The sequence below is a fragment of the Pseudochaenichthys georgianus genome, chromosome 14 (assembly GCF_902827115.2).
Source record: "Pseudochaenichthys georgianus chromosome 14, fPseGeo1.2, whole genome shotgun sequence".
Lineage (NCBI taxonomy): Eukaryota > Metazoa > Chordata > Actinopteri > Perciformes > Channichthyidae > Pseudochaenichthys > Pseudochaenichthys georgianus.
The window spans coordinates 18,949,021-18,970,203 of NC_047516.1; the positions used below are offsets into that span (position 1 = coordinate 18,949,021).

The following is a 21,183-nucleotide window of genomic DNA, read 5'->3' on the forward strand; positions in this document are numbered from 1 at the left end:
GCTGGGAATTAAAATGAAGCTATTATTTACAGTTATTGGTTTAAAGATTAAAGAGCCCATTAGAGAGCTCATGATATGTGGGCATGAGGCACTTTCTGTCAAGGGGTGGAAGTAAATCTCCAACTCCTTCTCTTCCTTTATTGTTATCCTTATCTTCCTATAAGGCTTTTTGTGTGCGTCCGTGCAATAAATTGAGTCCATTTAACAAAAAAAGCTCTGTGAGCTCTTTGTAGGTGGAAGATAAAAGCTTTAATACCACTGTGGTGTGTTTAACTTTCTGGTTGCCTTTAAAGGGCCTTTCAGAAAACAACATATTTAGTGTGTTAACTCTTCACTCATGTTCATATGTGTGACACGTTCAGCCTACTTTCTTACTTTTCTTGATTTTGATAGTACACATACACTGTATTCTAAAAATATGTCCCACAGCTTCAAAAGAAAAGTGCCTCAAGGATTGCATTGTACTTTTCATAAAGGTACTGTTCATGTTTCACTTAAAGGGGACCTATCATGCAAAGGTAACTTTCTGATGTCTTTTATACATAAATATGACTCACGCAGCGTCAGAAAATAAAACCCTCTCTCTTTTCCTCCGTCCCCAAATCTCTAAAAACGGGGGTACAACGGAGCTGAAATCGGAAATGCGGACCCACAGCACTATCAGAAACGTTGCTATCAGAAACAATGCCCGACTGTTTTGGACGTAACATGGTCGGTGTTCACATTAGCATCGCTAACACTCAGAGCTAACCTGTACTGGAGAGCATGTGTGTGAAGAAGCAGGAAATAAAAAGGAACTCACCTTGTGGTATAACCGGCAAGAGAGAAAGCCTTTGAGCTCCATGCTGTTTCAGAGAGAATCCTTGATAATCCATGATATGGCGTTTCATCACCGCAGTATTTAGTTTAGACAGTAGCTGCCCCGCATGAGCTCAGCACCCTCCTTTTTAATCTTTTTTTTTTTTTTTTTAAAGCTTTATACCCAAAATCAGTACTTTTGAAACAGGAAATGAAATAGAAGGATATGAGGCATGGCTACAATGGCAAATACTTCATAGACATGTTTTTTATATTTTCTTATATATCTGAGACCTATGCTGTTGCCTAAAAATAGCATGATAGGTGACCTTTAGTTATGACGGTAATTTCGGTAATTTCAAGTTGATTTTGCTTGATTTCATGTGCACTCATGACGAGGTATACTGTATAACCGTACGGACTGTCTAACTGAGGTCACCAAAACACCTTGCTATAAAGCCATTATTTATGGTCATTGTTTCATACTAAATGACAAGCTTAAGGATGAATATATTTCTCATCCCTCAAGGCTATGAAACAGATTTGATAAAAAGGCTTTGTGCTAGTTATTGTAGTGCGGTGTTGATTTCACTGAAAGCTCTGGCAGGACAGTGGACACTCCGAGGGCATCGGGGAAAGGTGAGATTCAGAGCTTCAGAGGTGTCACATGAAACTCCCGAAAGGCCAAAGTAGGGCAAGAAAAACATAAACCCAACATAACCAAACAAATGAGCTCCATTGTTGTAATAGTCAGTGAACAGTAATGACTTCTGGACCTCGAAACTGGGCCACAGTTTGTATAGAAAGTATAGGGTTCTTTAAAATTCATTTTTGGTGTGATAAACATGACTGACTTTAGGGCAAACTGAAGATGAAAGTGTATTTTTTCCGCAAAACCATTCATCATTTCACACTGATAGGTTTAGTAATATACATATAGGGATAGGAAAACTCTTTCAATATACAGATACACATTTTTTTAAATACAGATGATGGCAACAAGCAAGTGTTTAGTCCAAAAAAGGATGGTTTAAGTGGCACTGGTTTTCCTGGTTACATTTTGTGGATTCCGAGCTATAATAAAATGACAGTAACCATTTTATGACCATTTTAGATCCCATTTGATTTGGCAGATTTAAATCAGCTGTTTTACACATATATGAAGACATCTTGCAGATTCCAGAATTTAATTTAAAACATTTCTGTGTCATAAATTGACAAGAGTTAATGCTTGCAGTCTGTCTTATTGGATGGGCCACATTACAACAATACACAAAAGATGAAAAGAAATGTAAGAAATGTAAATCATTTAAATGCTGGCACATCCAATATTAACTGTCGGAAGTGATATTAACAAATGCTGTGATTGAGGACAGCTATGGAGATGTATACTGTCACAACCCTGTTCATTAAATTGAGAACAGTAGTGGATAAACTGGTCTCGGTTTTATAGGGCCAACAAAAGGGGTTGACTCTTTTCGCAGCAGGCCGCTCTTTCTTTGTCGTCTATTCCTCTCCCCTCAGGCGGAAATGCTTAACTTTCAAACTCAGCTGTTGTCACATTCTGCAGCCTCTCCTTTGCATGTCACGCATAACTCTAATTCACTCTGATCAGTGGCTGCTCCGCACCTCCCTCTGTGAGCTGCTCCAGTGCTGCTCTGCTCTGCCTGCTGTCTGAGAGAGGAAAGTGTCCATGTGGGAGGTATTTTATCAGGTGGGGGGAAAGGAGGAGCAGATTTGGATATTTGGCCCTCAGTAGGGATGCTGCCACAATGCGCTTCATGCCAAAAAGGAACATTTACTCTGTGACTTTCCAAATTTGGTCTGTAGTGCTGTGAAATCATCATACAATTAGTATGACTGTCTGACTTGGACAGCATATCCAATACCGACAAGGGTAACCGCGAAACCCCTAAGGCAATGTTAAAGGGGCCCTATTATGCAAATTGTAAGGGTCATATTTGTATTTTGTGCCTTTAATGTTCAAAAAGCTCTTCATTTTTCTCATACTGCCTGTGCAGCAGCACCTCTTCTCACCCTCTGTCTGAAACCAGAGCCCAGTTTGCTCTGATTGGTTAGCTGGCCGGCTCTGTTGTGATTGGTCGATTAATAAGAGGTGTACCGCCCCTTAGCCTATCATGTAAAATGTGTTGGAGCGCTAGCCAATATAAGTGGGAGTGTTACATAGTGATGTCACTATGTGAGAAACTCTCAGGAGGGAACGTTGGAATTTGAACCTTTGCAGACCATTTACATGCACAACAACCTATATACTACAGGAAAGGGAAAACCCTAAGACGCACAATAGGACCCCTTTGAGAGAAATTATTTCACATTTACATTCTTTTCATACACATTGAGGCTTTGCCTTGAGAAATGGAAACATTCTTACAACACAATACATCCTCCTGTATATATAGTATAACCAAGGTTTTCAAAGCACAGCACACATCGAGTATTCACACATTCTTTGAAACCTTTTGGACATCTTTGAATGAAGCATAAAAAACTATGATGTTACATCTGGCGCTCTTAAGGAGTATGCCAATGATATAATAGAAAATGTGAAGTGCTGAAATGTTTCAATCAAAAGGACCTCAAACATGCTTTTCATAAATCAAATCAAAACATAATAACAGATGATTTGAAGTAATTGAATTTATGCTTCTCAAATGTTAGGACAGTTTGATAAAGCAGCTAAGTCACAATTGTTCTCCCTGTTAGTAAAAGCTTTTAATGCCAATTCTACGGTGGCTACAACAGATTTGTTGCCTGCAGCTTGTGTCATGGTCAGGTCAGCCAGTATTTCCATAGCAACAGGCAAATAGTGCCAACATTAACCTCTCTGGCTCCTCACATGTTTAAACAACACAAAATGCTGCACCCTAATAAAGGATTTGGAGTACTTCTGTTTAAATGCAGCAGTTTATCCTTTCACTGAAACAAAATCAGTTTGTTTCTAACAAAGATCTCTTTCATTGTTACCACAATCGTATCGTATCCTAACGTATCACGTTGTATTGTATTGTATTTGTATTGTATCCTAACATATTGTTAAGTATAGCATTATATTGTATACTTTCAAGGAACTACAACAAAGATGTAGTATATATACAGTCTGGTGGTGATTTCCTGCAATATAGAAAACAATGGATGTATTCATCTAACCCTCTTCCAATGTAACCATTTGCACAGTTTTCCATAGCTAATTTGTTTTTTATAAAATTGAATGGACATAAACCCAGTTTCAGTTTGCATAGTGAAATAAGTGTGTCACGACAAGCAGCGAGGGACAGAAAGAGTGCTGCGTGGCCGTCGATATGACAAGGCTGAACGAGGTGGACTGCAGTAAGCATAAGTGGTTCACAGCTGGTGTCTGGGGGAAACATGAGAGAGGGTGGGGAAGGCCGGCGAGGGGAGGGGAGGGAGAGATGGGGGGGGTCTGGTGGCGATAGCGGGGGCGGTTGCAGCCATGACGACTGATGGAGGAGGAAGTAAACAGATGTCCACAAGCTGGCAGACAGGCACTGAGTGGACGAGCCACTGAGAGACAGGTGGACGTCCAGGGACACAGTGAGAGGCTGTGGAGCAGCAGCGCTTTGCAGAGAGGAAGAAAAAACATACTGGAGTCATCAATCAATCTTTCAGTGTGTCATTTAGTGTTGAACTTAACACCAATAAGGCCTGTTATTATAACGTTTTTCAATTAAAGTTTTAATTTATTCAATTAATCATTATTATTATTACTTGAACTTGGAGTTTCAGGCTCTGCACTTTCCCTCCTCACCTCATACTTCAAAGACCGCACCTACAGGGTTACATGGAGAGGGTCTGAGTCCGACCCTTGTCAATTAACTACAGGGGTCCCTCAGGGCTCTGTTCTTGGTCCTCTCCTCTTCTCCCTGTACACAAACTCGCTCGGATCTGTCATTAGCCCGCATGGTTTTTCATACCACTGCTACGCTGACGACACCCAATTAATTCTGTCCTTTCCCCGCTCAGAGACCCAGGTCGTCGCACGCATCTCTGCTTGTTTAGCTGACATCTCTCAGTGGATGTCCGCTCATCATCTCAAGCTCAACCTTGACAAAACTGAAGTGCTTTTCCTTCCGGGAAAAGGTTGTCCCACTCTTGACCTAACTATCAACATCGGCCCCTCTGTTGTTTCCCCGTCTCAGACTGCAAGGAATCTGGGTGTTATCCTAGATAACAACCTGTCGTTTACTGCAAACATCGCTGCTACAACCCGTTGCTGCAGATACACGCTTTTCAACATCAGGAAGATACGCCCACAGCTGACCCAGAAATCGACGCAGGTTCTGGTCCAGGCTCTCGTCACCTCACGCCTAGACTACTGCAACTCCCTCCTGGCTGGTCTACCTGCATGTGCCATCCGACCTCTGCAGCTCATCCAGAATGCAGCGGCTCGTCTGGTCTTCAACCTTCCAAAATTTTCCCACACCACGCCGCTCCTCCGCTCCCTCCACTGGCTTCCGGTAACTGCTAGAATCCACTTCAAGACACTGGTACTTGCGTACCATGCTGCGAATGTATCTGGCCCTTCCTACATCCAGGACATGGTTAAACCGTACACCCCAGCACGTGCACTACGCTCTGCATCAACCAAACGACTCGCTGCACCCTCGCTGCGAGGGGGACCCAAGTTCCCATCAGCAAAAACACGTGGGTTTGCTATCCTGGCTCCAAAATGGTGGAATGAGCTCCCCATTGAAATCAGGACCGCAGAAAGCTTACACACCTTCCGGCGCAGACTGAAAACTCATCTCTTTCGACTCCACTTCGAGCGATAGAATGACTAACAAAGAACTGCTAACAGAGCACTTATATACTAATAAAGGACTGGCTTAGCCAGTTGAGCAGCACTTGAAACGATTGGCTCTTTGAATCCTGATGTTCTTATATGATTCTGTTTTCCTCAAGGTTGTGTCTTCCTGGTCGAATGTACTTATTGTAAGTCGCTTTGGATAAAAGCGTCAGCTAAATGCAATGTAATGTAATGTAATGTAATTATTATCTTAGATATCCATAGACCTGTGATACATGCACACATTCAAACATTAGTATCACTAAGCAAATATAGTAATGGATGTACAAATGTTCCTGTTTATGTCTGACAATTCTATTTTAAACATTAGTAAGCAAACCCATCCTATGGAAATCTATACATTAACTTATACTGAGTATGTTTTCCCTGAGCATCCTAATTATGTTTCGTGGTTTGTAGTATTTTATTGCACCGCAGCAAACAATAACTGTCATTATCGATTAGATTGCCATTTATTTTCCTAACTAATCATTTGGTCTATAATATGCCAAAATTAGATGAAAAATGTAAATGCTTCGTTTTAAATGTCATGTTTGTCAGTGAAAAACTGAACGCTATAGGCTAAAATCAACATTTTCTACAGTTCCTTTCATGAAATGTCATCCAGCTGGGCCTTTTTTTGTCTGTCTATCGACTTATCGTTAGCTCTACTTTTAAACATTCCTCATTGCTCAAATCACACGTTCTGTAAGTCTTTCTGCCAAATAGCACTCATATTTGTCCAAATATCTGTTTTGTAAATTACTGTAGACCCTTATTGGTATTCAAGTGAGACGATTTGCTCCAGTCGCTTTAAGAAATGTGTACCAACTGATGAAGACTCCAAAATGTAAGGGGCCAAATTCAACAGCTTAATCATTTTGATGACCCTTATTGCTGTCTCTTACAGTTAGTTGTAAGTTGAGATCATGAAGTGAAGAGACAGTGATGAAGATGCAGTGAGAAAGCCTTCATCTCAGCACTCAAAATTAATCCATCGCTTCTTATATCCCACCTCAGCATTTTGCAGAGTCACCGCAGCGGCATTAGTGTTGGGAATAGACTGGAAACTGGGTTAAATCCCCTGGCAAGCTGCTAAATCAGAGCAGGGAAATGCAGGAGACATGTTGTCGCCCCGCTCAACACGAACTGTCAACATGACCTTGAGCAAGGCACTTTAAACTCAGCTGCTCTGAGGAGCACTTATATATTGGGGTAACTTGAAATACTCACTGAAGGGGGAAAAATGCAGCTCTCAAGACAAGATGTGAACAGGTTTCAAAGTGACTTTGAACAAACCCCTGTCTTTATTGCAGTCAGATTTTTCTAGAAGCGATTCCTTTACTGTTTTCAAAAGTGATGGGGACATATCTTCCAGTTAAAAAAACCTGATGCTATATTGCACCACGGGTAGTATACTATTATAAATATATTTTTCTTTTTAAAGTTCAGTATTATTAAATGTGTGTTGCATCCAAATTGCACCACTGGGGTCCCCAGAAATACACCCACATGCAAGTGTGAACGGACCAACTGTTCTCGAGATTTTACATGTGGTGGGGACAAAATTGTTCATTCCAAAAATCAGTGGGGACATGTCCTCAGCGTTCCCAGCCTCATTGACGACTATGCTGTTCATCCTTCAAGAGCTTTTAGTCACAGAAGTCTCGTCCTCCCCGAAGGAAATAGACCTGGGGATTTAAAAACACTGAATGAATCAGTTTTGCAGAGTTTTGCTGAGACTGCTACCAGCTACTTTTTAAATCTCAGCCAAAAACTCACCCCTTTGCACTGGCTTTTAATACTAGTTAAACATTACATTTTTACATTTGTATGTGTTTTTATATGTTTTAGTTATTGTGCTTTTTATCATGTTTTTAATTATTGTTATATTATTTTACTCCCATTGTGTTATTTTATATTGTATGTATTGCCTGTACAGCATTTTGGTCAGCTGAGGTTGTTTTAAATGTGTTATATAAATAAATAAAGATTGAGATTGAGCTTTTGTTTGTTAAACACAATCCTTCAACAGGTTTGAATACACAGTTTAAAATGACCAAGATTTTAAAAACGTTATTGTACAAATGTGGATTAAAACTGGAATATAAAATAAGGACAACTTCTAGAAAATAACCATAATGTTGGCCGTGTGCAAAGCGGAAACATCATCATCACTGGCGACACATTCAACAGTAAGTTACCTTGATTCAAATTACATATTTCTGTAGGTCCGGGTTAGATTGGAAACATTTTGGATAACATCCCCAAGTCAACAAAATATACTGTATGAAACGTTACATACAGTATTACTTTACCCAACAACTGTGGGGTATAAAAATGATAGAAAATAGTCTAATTAAGTATTTTAGAAATTGACCACAGCACTCTGAAGTGAATGAATGGACGTACATGTAGACACATCCTTTCACAGTCTGACTCACAGCATGACTGGTGATGGTGTGATGTTTTTGTTACGGTAAAGAGAGATAGAGATAAGTAGGACCGGCCTGAAGTAATGTTAGCATCATTAAACAAGGCCTCATTGGTTACCATGGCAACTTATAGCTGGAAAACCTCGGGAGGCTTTTTCTGGGCCTCATCAGCTGCAGGCACTGCAGGAAGACCAGGATGAGCAGCAAAGGATGACGTCATGTGATGAGCAGTTTGTGAAGAAGCTTTTTCACCTCTCAGACACACTATAACCTTCATCATCATTGCCATCATCATCATCATCATCATCATCATAAAGTATGCTGAATCAGAGATGTGTGTCATCACATACGGTATGTGTCCTTTTTTAAATGCCCCACCCTTATATACTTTTCACCTCATTGTTTTTTGTTCTTTTATTTGCTATTTATCATCCAGAAAATGTGTTCACCATCCTTGTGAGTCCCTATATTGGCATGTTGGAGTCTCAATAACTTCACCTAGATATTTAAAACATGGCGGACGAGACTTAACAGACGGTTTGTAGGTGGGTGGCACAGTGGATAAGTCAGAATTAGGGACGGGGGATCCAAAAAAAGAGGTAAAAAACATGACCTGGATTCCATTTATGCTCTTTAAAATCACCATGTGGGGAGTCACCATTGTCCGTCTCAAGTAGCTTTGTCTGCTCGGCAGATTTTCTAATGAGGGGCTTTTGGAGGAGGATGACAGAGCGCTCTGCCGTTCTGCCGGGGAGGAGGAGGGGACTTTAAAGGAAATGAGCAAGGCTCTGTCCACGGATACGCCTAATACTAGATTCCCCCTACTCAGATGCCCTGCTGGCAGCTTGGCTGGCAGCACTATTAGGACTGAGAAGGGTGGCATTAGTCTGAAACTCTCATTATGTCAGACACACTGAAAACCTCTAATCTAGCAACCAAATGAGAGGGGTAGAATTAAACCAAAGTTGGCGATAGAAGGCAGCAGACTTGCAATTCAAAGTGCTCAAATCAGTGTTGTTTGTACTTTGGACTACTTTATTTGGAGAGCAAAAGCTGTGCTCTGAATATTTACTTCTAGCTGTTCAACCCATTATGTTTCATTTAAATCAGGTCACATCTGTTCGCGACATACAAAAGCTAGGACATGTTTACTTGTCCACAGAAATAGAGTTTTTGTGTTTTATCAGCAATATTGTAACCGTACATTTATTGTAATATGTGTTTTTCTTTGTTAAAATACACTGGATAAAGCTGTTTGACAGAACATTTATTTAAACGTCTCACAGAAAAAGTCACACTCAAGTTAAGTATAGAAACCCGTTGGTGCGTACATAATGCCTAAACTTAATAAATGAGGATCTGCAAGTTATCCCCATATGCAAGTTAAGTTTCTATAATTAATGAGGAAGGAGGAAAATGGATCACATAGTAATCTGGTTGCCTCTTATCATGAGACAGATGCATGACAATTAGTCAATAAATCACTCAACACATAAACAGATCTTCATAAATATGATGTTTACTGTTAATAAATTCACCTTTAATGTTGGTGAATGTTGCTGGATTTGATCAATAAGAAGTGTTGTGGTCTCCATGCTGAAAAATGTATTCATTGTCATTTCATTTATTAGGTGTTTTTTAATTCCGTGGCTGTCGGTAAAAGATAATATACCCGCCATGTGTTTGAGCAATGATACAGGGGTTATTTCCCAAAAGTGGTAAAAAATATTAGCGAGCTCGGCCCACACACTGGCTGTGTTAGCAAGCAAAACAGGATTAAAATAAAAGACCAGCTATCTAATAGAGTAGACAGCTGAGCTCCATTCTTATTGTGTCACAACAGTTTTCACGCAGCACTGGATTATTTATGTCTTTTGTGGTCAATATGTGCATATAAATGCTGCTGCTCCCACTGCCACTGCTCTCAGCATGGTATATGTTATAAATAAGGGTACAAGCTGTGGTAAAAAGTAGAAATAGTAGAAATGCTGTGGGATTTCGTATCCAAAATGTTGAATCTGCTGCCATCTGCTGGACCATTATCACAGTACAACATTCATACTCAGATTTTAATGCCACTGAAGGCATGGTTCAGATCTTTGGAGACAATACGGTAGAACTTCTTTCTTTTTTGTATCAAACGGTTTTATAAAAACAGATCTATTTTACATTATGTATTATTAATAGTATACAGTAGCACCATCTGTGAGTCATTCGTACCACATTTCTAATCATAGACTTCAATATTGTCTCAAAATAAGTCTGATTTCTTATAAATTGTATGATATAATAGTTTGGTAACATAATTCGTTCTGTCTGAAAATACACACTGTGAGTAAGGGGAACACATATTTCATTGTTTGGTTGATTATAGGATTTGTAATACTTTTTCTCTCGCTGCTGTGTAAATGTTGAATAATGTTTATCCTACTCTGCATTTAAATACGCTGATATTCTTGAACATGTGTGTGTGTGTGTGTGTGTGTGTGTGTGTGTGTGTGTGTGTGTGTGTGTGTGTGTGTGTGTGTGTGTGTGTGTGTGTGTGTGTGTGTGTGTGTGTGTGTGTGTGTGTGTGTGTGTGTGTGTGTGTGTGTGTGTGTGTGTGTGTGTGAGTGCGTGCGTGCGTGCGTGCGTGTGTGTGTGGACAACTTTGTTGCATTTAGACCTCTTGAAAGCACTTTCTTTTGACATGCCTCTAACTTGTCGACCCTCTGAAAACATGCTGCTGTCTTCAATGAGAGTAAACAAGTCTCGGTTCCTCCTTTGCCTTTCAAAATAAAAGCATAGCATTAGCAGTGTAGGAATTATATTATGTGCTGAGCACTTTACTGTTTGATCGAATAACAATTCAACTATACAATTAAAGTCTTTATAGTATTACATTTCTCCAGATGTTTGTGTGACCTCTAAGCAGTGGTGTAAAGGAACTAAGTAGATTTACTCAAGTACTGACGTAGGCTACCATTTTTAGAGACTTTTACACTACTTTAGTATTTAATGTAATCCTCCATTGTTCTTCTACTCCACTACACTTTTAATTGTGGTGCTTTTGTGGTGGTTTTGTTGTATGCTAATACTTTTGTACTTTTACTTGAGTAACATTTTGAATGCAGAACTTTGACCTGTAACAGAGTATTACTACACTCTGGTACATGTACTTCTACTTTTACTCAAGTACAAGACTTGCCAATAATATCCCCTCTTATGAAGTCATGATTAGGGTTGCAAAATTCCGGGAATTTTCAAAGATGGAAACTTTCCACGGGAATTAACGGGAATTAACGGAAATAAACGGAAATAAACGGGAATAAACTGGGAATTTTCCAAATTGAAGGTTGGCTCTTCATAGAGAACTTAAATATAGTTGGGGAAAGTATATTTTAGCATAATCTTGACTAAAACAAACAGATGCCATTCAAGTACACTTGAATATCCATGCCATAACACATGGCTATTGAGACCACACAAAGGTTCGCAACAGGCTCACAAATGTGAGAGTGGAAAAACTGGTTGGCATTCGGGCAAACCTAAGGCTCTTCGAGCCTGACACAGAGGCTGGACAGTGAAGAGGAAGACTCAGAGTTGGATGTTGATGAGGCCCAGGAAGAGCCCGTTGGCTGAAAGGGTTTAGCAAAAATGCAGAGGATCGCTTGAAGGAAGATTTGCATGTTTAATGGGACTTTTTGGAGAGAGAAGGGCTCTTTTCATTTAACATTTTGAATGGGACTTGTTGGGGATTTTTGGATGGGAGATGAGTAATATTTAACTCAACATTCCTGTTTTCGTTCTTCAATGAAACAAATAATTGTTCAATAAAATAATTTAAACTTGTTCTGTTCTACTTTAAAAAAAAACTTTAAAAAAATAAAATCTGTTGAAATGTCATTTTTTTGTTTAATTTTGCATCGAATATTTCCAAAATTCCACAGCTTAACTTCCCATGGAAACTTTCCGGAAATTTACCGGAAACTTTCCGCCCCTTTGCAATCATGATCAAGCAATGCAACTTACATTTAAGAATGTGTGTAAAGAATCCTTTATTTGTATAATTGTATAATAATAATAATAATAATAATAATAATAATAATAATTGTATAATTTGCTAATTGTTTTTTCACATTATTTTGATGCTGTTATTTTTCGTTTATTGTCTTAAAATAATTTGAAACATGAGTAGGCCTACATGCATTCAAATGCTTTTTGTTGGTGTATTATGTTGGCTAGTATGACTGTGTTGATCCCAGGAAGAAATACTGCTGGGATGACAAACAAGCTCAAATTTAAATAAACAACCTAACTTTGAATATGATGAACAATAAAAATAGATGGTTGGAGTGGGACTCTTTGTGTGGCAAAGGGATTCTGTTTGTTCCATTGTCTCTCATTTCTCATCCTTAACATGGATGTTAAATTGCAAAACAAATCACTTTAATATAAAATATTTTAACTGTAACTAACCAGTCCTTTGTTAATTGGTGTACCATTCAGAATAATGGATTAGTCAGACCTTGCTGAGCATCACAATGTGTTTTACAACGTCACTGCTCTGGTATGTAGAGGAAATGTATCAGAAAGCCTGAAATCCTCAGCTGCTGCTTCAGTTACTTTGAAAACCCAATCCAACCGGAAGTCCCATGTTAAACTCCTCCAGCTGCACACGGCACCCAAACACAAAGCAGAGAGGGCTATGGTGGGTGCAGACGGACCTGCAGTAAGCTCTTTCCCACTGTGACTGACCGGAGTGTTTCTGAGAGAGAGAGAAGATGTCTGTGAACGAGGTGTTTGTGTTCCGGCCCTTCAAGCTCATCGCGCTGCTGTGCCTCTTCCTGGCCCTCTGTCTGGACCTGGTGGCCCTGCTGAGCCCCGCCTGGGTCACCGCGGACCATTTCTCCCTGTCTCTGTGGGAGTCCTGCTCACTGTCCGAGGATCAGTGGAGCTGCTTCTCCACGCTCACATCTGGTAGGAAACACTCGTGGGTTTTTTCCTATTGTTTACAACTCTGTGTCCTTCGAGATAGGATGCTGTTATTGTGTTGATGAGAGAATATCCAGACATTTTGAAAAAAAAGCTGAGATGTCAACGTTGTAGTTTTTTTGGGGGAACTTTAATTTGACCATGGTTTAAGTGGTAGAAAGTACACAATACATTTACTTTTTTTTGCTACTTTGTATTTCTACCTCCAATAATTCAGAGGTAAATCATGGCCTTTTACTCCACTAGATGTATGTATTACCTTTAGTTACTTTTGATTGGATGTGACAAACAACACTTAAATAGGACTTGAGTAACACCTGGAGTACAATTCATAATACCGTGCAGTATACAAAATCATTCAAATGAGCTCAAACTTTAAGAGCTGTGATAACACATTCATGCACAAATAATTATAATCAAAACATATAATATTATTCTGAAATGGACCAATCAGCATAACTTTTGGTGCTTTATTTTGATACTTTTACTTTTTTGAGTAATTGAGTAACATTTTAATTGCAAGACTTTTACCTGTAACAGAGTATTCCTACACTCTGGTAGTTATTTTTACTTAAGTACAAAATATGAGTACCTCTTCCACCTCTGGGTACGTGTGCCCTGTGTAGAAGCTCTTGGTGGTTTTAAACCAGCATCTTTTTCAGTGGCCTTTTTTCAGAGTCTGTTATTAAGGCTACACAAAGGCTGCACATCCTATGTTTGACCAAAACAAAGAGGAATGTTTGTTGGATTGTACGAACAGTCTGGCAAACAGTCTCCCATGAAGAGTTGTTGCTCCCTGTGCAGCAGCAGCAGCAGCAGCAGCAGCTGAGGAATTCAGGCTTTCCTCTACATTTCCTCTACATACCAGAGCAGTGACGTGTTGAAAACACATTGTGATGCTTGGCAAGGTCTGACTAATCCATGAGTAAGGTTTAAAAACAATTCTGATTGTTTGATTACTCACTGTTTTCAGTAATATTCTGAATGGTACACCAATTAACAAAGGGCTGGTTAGTCACATTTAATTTGTTAAAAGTGATTTTTATTGCAATTCAACATCCATGTAAAGGATGAGAAACGAGAGAAAATGGAACACACATAATCCCTTTGCCGCACAAAGAGTTAACCCACTCCAACCACCAGAAGGCTTTGAATGGGTTTATAGAGACTCGTTAAGCGTCTTTCCCATCATCCATCTCACCACTGGACCCACCAGGTTGCCTTTTGTCAAACAGAAAACCCACATGACAAGAGCCTCTGTGGCTCCATCCCCCTTCCTCTCCCCACCAGAGGAGAAAACCCTTAAATGTGGCTGGTACAGTAGGTAGGCTTGTTATTAGGTGGAGCTTCCTTCTATTAAACATATAGTAGCTAACTGTTTAAGTAGTACTAAAAATGCCTCAAAGCCAGCTGTATGAATACAAAACAGATGAATATGGTGCCAAAAGCATGTTAACGATTGTAGCCGTTCTTTTGTAAGCCTTGGTTAATTTTGGGGCAGTTTTGCCTCCATCTAGACACAAACATGCTCAGCTACAGAGAGGGAAATGCAGCCCTCTCTGGGGTCACTGACCGCCTCTCATATTGAGGAATGTGTTGGGGTGAATAGGAGGTGGGTTTGTTTCTTTGACAGCTTGCAGAGCTCATTAAAGCAACAGTGGAGAGGCGTGTTGAGGTTAAAGGGGGCAGTTCACCAAGAGGCAGAGCAGATTTGTTATGCACACATTCTCATACCTATCCCAAAACTCTTGAATTTCACTCGACTTGGCCTTCAAAATCCAGTTTATGATTTATGAAAATATTGACAATATCTCAAAGTATACAGCTGTGGTTTCAATACCTTCATCGACAAGCATAAGGCGGACACAGTTCAATGCAAATAATGCAGAGGAAGACAGTGACTTACAGCCTCGACCCTTTTAATGTGAGTGCGCTGTTTAATATTCTTTCAAGAGAGGGTGTTTTTTTATTTAATTTCTAACCACATCATATTTCCTGAAGGCTGAATCGAATGGAGGTGTCATTGGGGAACAGTTCATTGTTACCTTCCTGAAGGAGCTGTGCGAGACACATTCTCCTTTTGAATCCTTTGAGGTTGAGCCTTACTCTGACAAGTGGGACATCAAAGAGACAAAACACAATGCAGACAGGAATGTTAAAAATAACGTCTACGTTTCTGGTTCCTGTATTAAGAGGCTCAGTTCAGGAGTTGTGTAGGTCTTTCCAGGGAATCAAAGAGTTGAACTTTTCCACCAGGAGCGACTGGAGTTTGTTTGGAATAAACAGAGTCAATGTGCTGTTAAAAGGGCGCCATGGCTGGAAAACATGGAAACGGCTGGCAGCCACAAGCAGAAACTCCAAGGACACTTCCCAGTATTCAACTGTTATGGACACCACAGTAATGCTTCATTTGCACCACAGGAGTTTACCAAAATAGACCAAAAAACAACTTTTTTATTTTCTGTTGTATTATAAAAACATTGATGGAGATAGTTGAGCATTTGACAATCAGGGCCGGCCCTAGCCAACATGAGGCCTCACGCAAAGTTATATGATGAGGCCCTCTGTTTCGCGAGCGTCGTCGTCGTCGACGGGTTGCTAGTGGAACCTCGCAGCGGCGAAATTGTGCCGCGCCACACTAATTGCAGCGCATAGGTGCGCCGCATTTTGGGCTCAGTTGAGGCACCCTCCGCAAGATGAGGCCCCACGCAGTCTGCATGATCGGCCTGGAGGGAGGGACGGCCCTGTTGACAATGCATTACAAATAACTGTGAGAGAATAAAGAAGAGGCCATGAAACACATTACTTTTGGTCTACTTGGCCTTCAAAATCCAGTTTATGATTTATGAAAATATTGACAATATCTCAAAGTATACAGCTGTGGTTTCAATACCTTCATCGACAAGCATAAGCTGTTGATGAGGGTAAACTCATATGACTTCAAATTTGAAATACAAACTTAAATCCTCTAAACATGCCCTGATTACAATTGCTTGTATTAACATGTTATTTTGTATAGCAAGTTATTAATCCAGTTCCTGTCTCTCGCGCAGGCTTGAGTCCGTTCCTCTTCACTCCTTCGCTCCTCTCTGTGGGATTAGCGCTTCAATTCAACATTCCTCTCCTCTGAGTGGAGTTTGTGTTGCTGAACTCTGACCTGTGTTTGTCTCTGCCTGCAGACTGGCAGATTGCCACCCTGGTGTTGCTGCTAACCGGGGCCGTGGCCACTCTGCTGGCCTTTCTGATCGCCCTGATCTCCCTCTGCCGGGGGACTCAGAGGCGGCACTATCGCACCGTGGCTGTGCTCCTCTTCACTGCAGGTATGTCTTCTTCTCCTTATCATTACTTTCCAACTATAAGTTCTTAAAGGGGCCCATATAGGCTTTTTGGGGGGTTTATATACAGTAGGTTTTATGCATTTAAATGGTCTGGAAAGGCTAGAAATCCCAAATGGAGTTTCTCTCCCTTCCTGAAACGCATCCATTGGACTTGTTTTAACTTCCGTTACATAGTGACATCATTATGTAGCACTCTTTTCTATTGGCTTGCACTCTAACACATTGTACGTGAAGGGATGGGACATCTCTAAGAGGTTGACCCATCACAACTGAGCTGGCCAGCTAACCAATCAGAGCAGACTGGGCTCTGGTTTCAGACAGAGGGTGAAAATAAGGGGCTGCAGCCTTTTTGAACATTAAACCATGTAAACATGTCACAGTGGAGACACAAAATACACATATGAACCTGACAATGAGCTTAATATTTCCCTTTTAAATCATTTGCACTTTTCTGCCCCGAATGAATGTTTATCCAATACTAATGCACATTTAGAAACTGAAAGACATACGTTGACGGCGACCACAACTATTTCAACATAGACAAGTTTTTACTTCCAGTGCTAACATTAAAGAGAGGGGTGCAGAAGGAAAGAAGCAGCTGAATGAGGCTCGTTGGTTGAGCTCATTCTTTCTGTGGTGTGTGAGTCTGGGGAGCTGCAGTATCACGAGCCAAGAAAAAGCAGCCACAAAATGTGTGGACTTCCCAACAGAGTGAAGTCACTGAAGGGGAATAAGCTGCCACAGACTCCACAATCAGTATTTAGACTGCACCTCTCCTGCAGGCTTTGTGCTCCGGGTAAAGCCACTTTTTGACACTGGTGAGGGAGGATCTATGTATGAAACATATAATTAAAACCAAAGCAGTCAAGACACATTGTTCCCTGTACTATGCAGCGCTGCAATAACTTAGTTATAGCTCCTGCTTGCTTTATTTTAACGGCAGTGATGACATTCTAACCACTTACCGCTACTTATCTCATGCCCAGTTATATAAGAAACAGACATCCTGTCATGCACCACAAATAATGCTCCCCCTTCTGAAGTTTAACATCGTTCGTGCCTGTGGAGTTAAGAAATCCATAGATGTATTTATTTTCTTGTTGAGAGTTTCTGTAGAAGAGAAGATTGACACTATTCTCCTATCTGTCGCACATGGAAAGAGCTAGTTTTTTTTTTTATTTATAATTGTTTTATTTGTGAGCCTTAGAGCCGATTGTAAAGTAGGAGGTATTTTACGTTAAGATGGAGCCTGGCGAAGTGTTTTCCCCTGGTTCTAGTCTATGTGCTAAGCTAAGCTAACCTGCTGGTGCCTGTAGATTCATAAGTAACAGACAGACATGTGAGTGGTATCAATCTTCTCGTCTAACTCTCAGAAAAAGTGTATTTCCCAAACAAATTAACCATTTGTCTGATAAGTAATAGTATGCTCCTCAGCCCTATGTGTGCCCATCATTTTCAAACCCATGGTAGGCCTGTGTGGAAAGATATGGTTACGTTTTTTATAAACCTACATAAGATCCAAAGGTTTCTTTCTCTGTGATTCCAAATATGGGAAAACAACTAATATATATTACTTTAAAAAGATGCAAAAGATGCACAATATATTATATTTGATGTAGTATTATGGTGGCCCATTTCACTTGGATTAGGCTGGAATTAGCAAATATAATAATATGTAATGTTTTTAAACAGTGCAGAAACATGTTTCATTTAACTTTAAAGGGGAGAAAAAGGGATTTCTGTCTTGTTCTGCCCCTGGAAGCATCAGCCACAAAGGACCAGTGTGTGCAGGGAACTAAATGGCTGCGACAACTGTTAGCCATTTACTGAAAATCGTGGGAAGGCAGTGTTATCCTTTCCGGTGTGTAATTGCTTTAAGAGCCTTGCGAGAATAAGGTCTCCATACAGGCGCTCAGCAGAGCAGCAGCAGCAGAGGGGTTGGACTCTGGTAAATGCCCATTGGCAGGCCTGTGGCCGTGCGGTATTTATTTTCTGTCCAGAAATATGACCTCAGTGGGCTGCGAGCTCAGTCTGGGCTCCATCAACAGCGCAGCATTCTTGAGCTGCTGTCTTCCCTCCTGCACACCCCTCCGCTCAGTCCTTCAGGAAGGAAAGGCGGAGTCGTAGTCACACAAAGTCCCTTCCTCAAGAGTCACCTACCGTGCGTGGAAGGGAACTGAGTGTACGCCATGGCTTTGATCGGACACATGCATGTCCCCAAACGATGACACATGACGGTTCATGGTCCTGAAGGATTTTAAAGGGAAACATTATTCACAATGAGTGAGGCATTAAAGTAATTTCCTTCAATGAAGTCAAGGTCAAAAGAAAAAAGGATAATTGTTAAAGAATTGTTCCATGTTTCAAAACATAAAGCCAAAGCACAGACTTTTCTTTGGGGTGCCAAAATGTGAGTCAGTCACTGTCCCAGGGGAAAAGACAGGCCACTTACAAAAACAGGAAACCCACAACGAGGAGTTTCATGTAAATGCTTTCTAATGTCACATCAGACTGGAAAATACTAATAAGTCAGTTAATATACCTCTTCAACTCTTATCTACAGTTTGTTATGTAAGTGAATAGCTCAGATTTGTGTTTGTCACAAGGCAATGTAATCAGAGGTGTAAAGTAATGAAGTTCAGTCAGACAACTCACGTGTTTCTTTAACATGTTTATTAGAAGCAGCATATAGGCCTCATCAATAGCAGCAGCAAGCAATGCATGGAGAGCGATCTGGCAGGTTAAATAGAGCGGCATATTAAGGAGACTCTGTTGGTTGTAGAGCGGCAAGGGGCGTTATGTATGAATGCAGCACAAGTGCTCGAGTTGACTGCCTGAACTAGCTCGCACCATGTGTGGTACTGAGGAGATGCACTGAATGAAATAGTACAAGGCTCATATAACATATTATACGTAACATAACGTATTCCTGTTTTCGTCCAAAAACATTAAAATGTTAGTGAGATACATTTGAGTGTGCATTTGTTGAAATCATCTTAGGCAGCAGATACACCGACTTGAGAAAGATGATCACTTCAAATAACCATCGTCTGGTTACTGAAGTGACTCTCGGTCTCTTTGCAGACACTTCAAACACCTTATGTGTCCTTTATTCTTCTCTCTATTTTTAAAAAGCAGCCACATGCCTGCCTTTAGAGCAGCGAGGTCGCTGTCAGATCAGAAGGATTTATCTGGAAAATAATGAGTTGGTAAAAAGCAGTGAGAAAGGTGGAAAGAAGAAAATGAGACTGTGACATATTGACATATAAAGGGTTTAATATCAATGTAAATAAATAAATAAATAAATAGCACAAGTAAACACAGTAGCAGAAAAAAATATCATAAAATTATTTAAAAAGTACAAAGAAGAGACAATTGCAATAACTGTGTCTAAAATCTAAAAGTAGATCCTGCAGTATGTGCCTTATTTGACGTGGATTTATATTATAGCATGGTGGCTTATACAAATACTGTATTAGTATTTTATTTTATTAGTGTTAGTGTAGGGAAAGTGTCAGTTTTTCAGTGATATCTAACATTTGACTCTCTTTGGCTCCAGTGGTCCTGCAGGCCTGCGCTCTGGTGCTCTACCCGATCAAGTTCATCGACGGCACGGTTCTTCAGACCTATCACGAGTTCAACTGGGGCTACGGCCTCGGCTGGGGGGCCACCATCTTCATGTTGGGCGGCGGGATCCTCTTCTGCCTTCGGACGGACGTGTACGAGGATGGCCTGTACTGAGACCTTCCTCAAACTGCTGGAAATACACACGTAAACACACACGCACAGAATTCCCATTCAGGAGGTGTGCTACTTTTTCTTCACTCTGCACAGAGCTCATGTGCACAGACCCGGTCCCCCCCTCTCTCTCTGTTATTTTTAGACAGGTTGTAAAGGCCTAATTTAGGCCATGGCTGTATGAATAGGAGCCCCAGCACCCCTCCTCCCACGCAGCCAGAGGGTCCCTCAGCCCTGCTGGTATCAGGGACGATGGCAGAGCTGAAGCACGGAGAACTTTCTGGACAAACGGCCACAGATGCTGGACGTTTCCACCGCATGTTGACCTGGATCTCTATTGTTAGAGAAGCGGGACAGTAGACACTCACCTGAATGTGCAGTGACTGAACATTTAACCTCATCTCCACATTTCCTTTTGTATTCTTTTTGTGGCCTTTCACAAGGACAAGCTTTTTCTTAATGTATTTATGGCATCCACTTTATAATTATAAAAAACGTGATGAAATTCCCCCGCTGTGTTTCCTAGCTGAAACATATGTAGTAATGCTAAGCCTTCCGATGTTAGAAAGGTCATTTAAAGCGCCTCGAAACATGCTACAACCCTCGAGTGTTTATAGTTTGTTTGCAAACTAGTTTGTCTCAAAGGAAAAAATGTAAATGTGTACAAAGTATTTCTACATAAAGAAGAATCCAGAATAAACAATTGTAGTTTTGAGAGTATTGGGAGTGTGAATGTGTGTTTGTTTTCAGTGCTACTACATGGCATTCAGCAGCTTGTCTGTCACTCTGACACCCCCCGTTTACAAACTGACCGGTGACAGAGTTTCACAGGGGGAGCATCGGGGGCGCTGCCTTTTTTGGGACCAAATAGCAGTGAGAGAAAAAATTCAAAACACTTTCATTATCCAGCACTCACATTCCTCGGAGGAAGCCACCCCATGGATATTTTAAAGAGCTATGTCAAAATATGTAGCGTAATGAGCAACGCTAAACATTTTACTGCAAACCTCGAGACACAGTTTTTCAGTTGATCTTTACAACTGCCCAGGAGTTATATATTTCATAACATTGTCTG

The 21,183-nt window shown here is 40.6% G+C and overlaps 1 protein-coding gene across 1 annotated transcript; it reads left to right on the forward strand.

Moving 5' to 3' along the window:
* The first annotated feature begins 12,683 nt into the window (after positions 1–12,683).
* LOC117459076 (transmembrane protein 47-like) lies at positions 12,684–20,828 on the forward strand. The gene is made up of 3 exons (XM_034099918.1): positions 12,684–13,017; positions 16,212–16,352; positions 19,930–20,828. Exons 1-3 carry the CDS (start codon positions 12,822–12,824, stop codon positions 20,109–20,111), a joined length of 519 nt encoding a protein of 172 aa, XP_033955809.1. The 5' UTR covers positions 12,684–12,821; the 3' UTR covers positions 20,112–20,828.
* The last annotated feature ends 355 nt before the right edge of the window (positions 20,829–21,183 follow it).

Excerpts from the sequence above, each read along its gene's own strand:
- LOC117459076 (XM_034099918.1), top strand. The coding sequence starts at position 12,822 with ATGTCTGTGAACGAGGTGTTTGTGTTCCGGCCCTTCAAGCTCATCGCG. Across the intron at positions 13,018-16,211 it reads CTTCTCCACGCTCACATCTG|ACTGGCAGATTGCCACCCTG; the intron begins GTAGGAAACACT and ends CTCTGCCTGCAG. Across the intron at positions 16,353-19,929 it reads TGTGCTCCTCTTCACTGCAG|TGGTCCTGCAGGCCTGCGCT; the intron begins GTATGTCTTCTT and ends CTTTGGCTCCAG.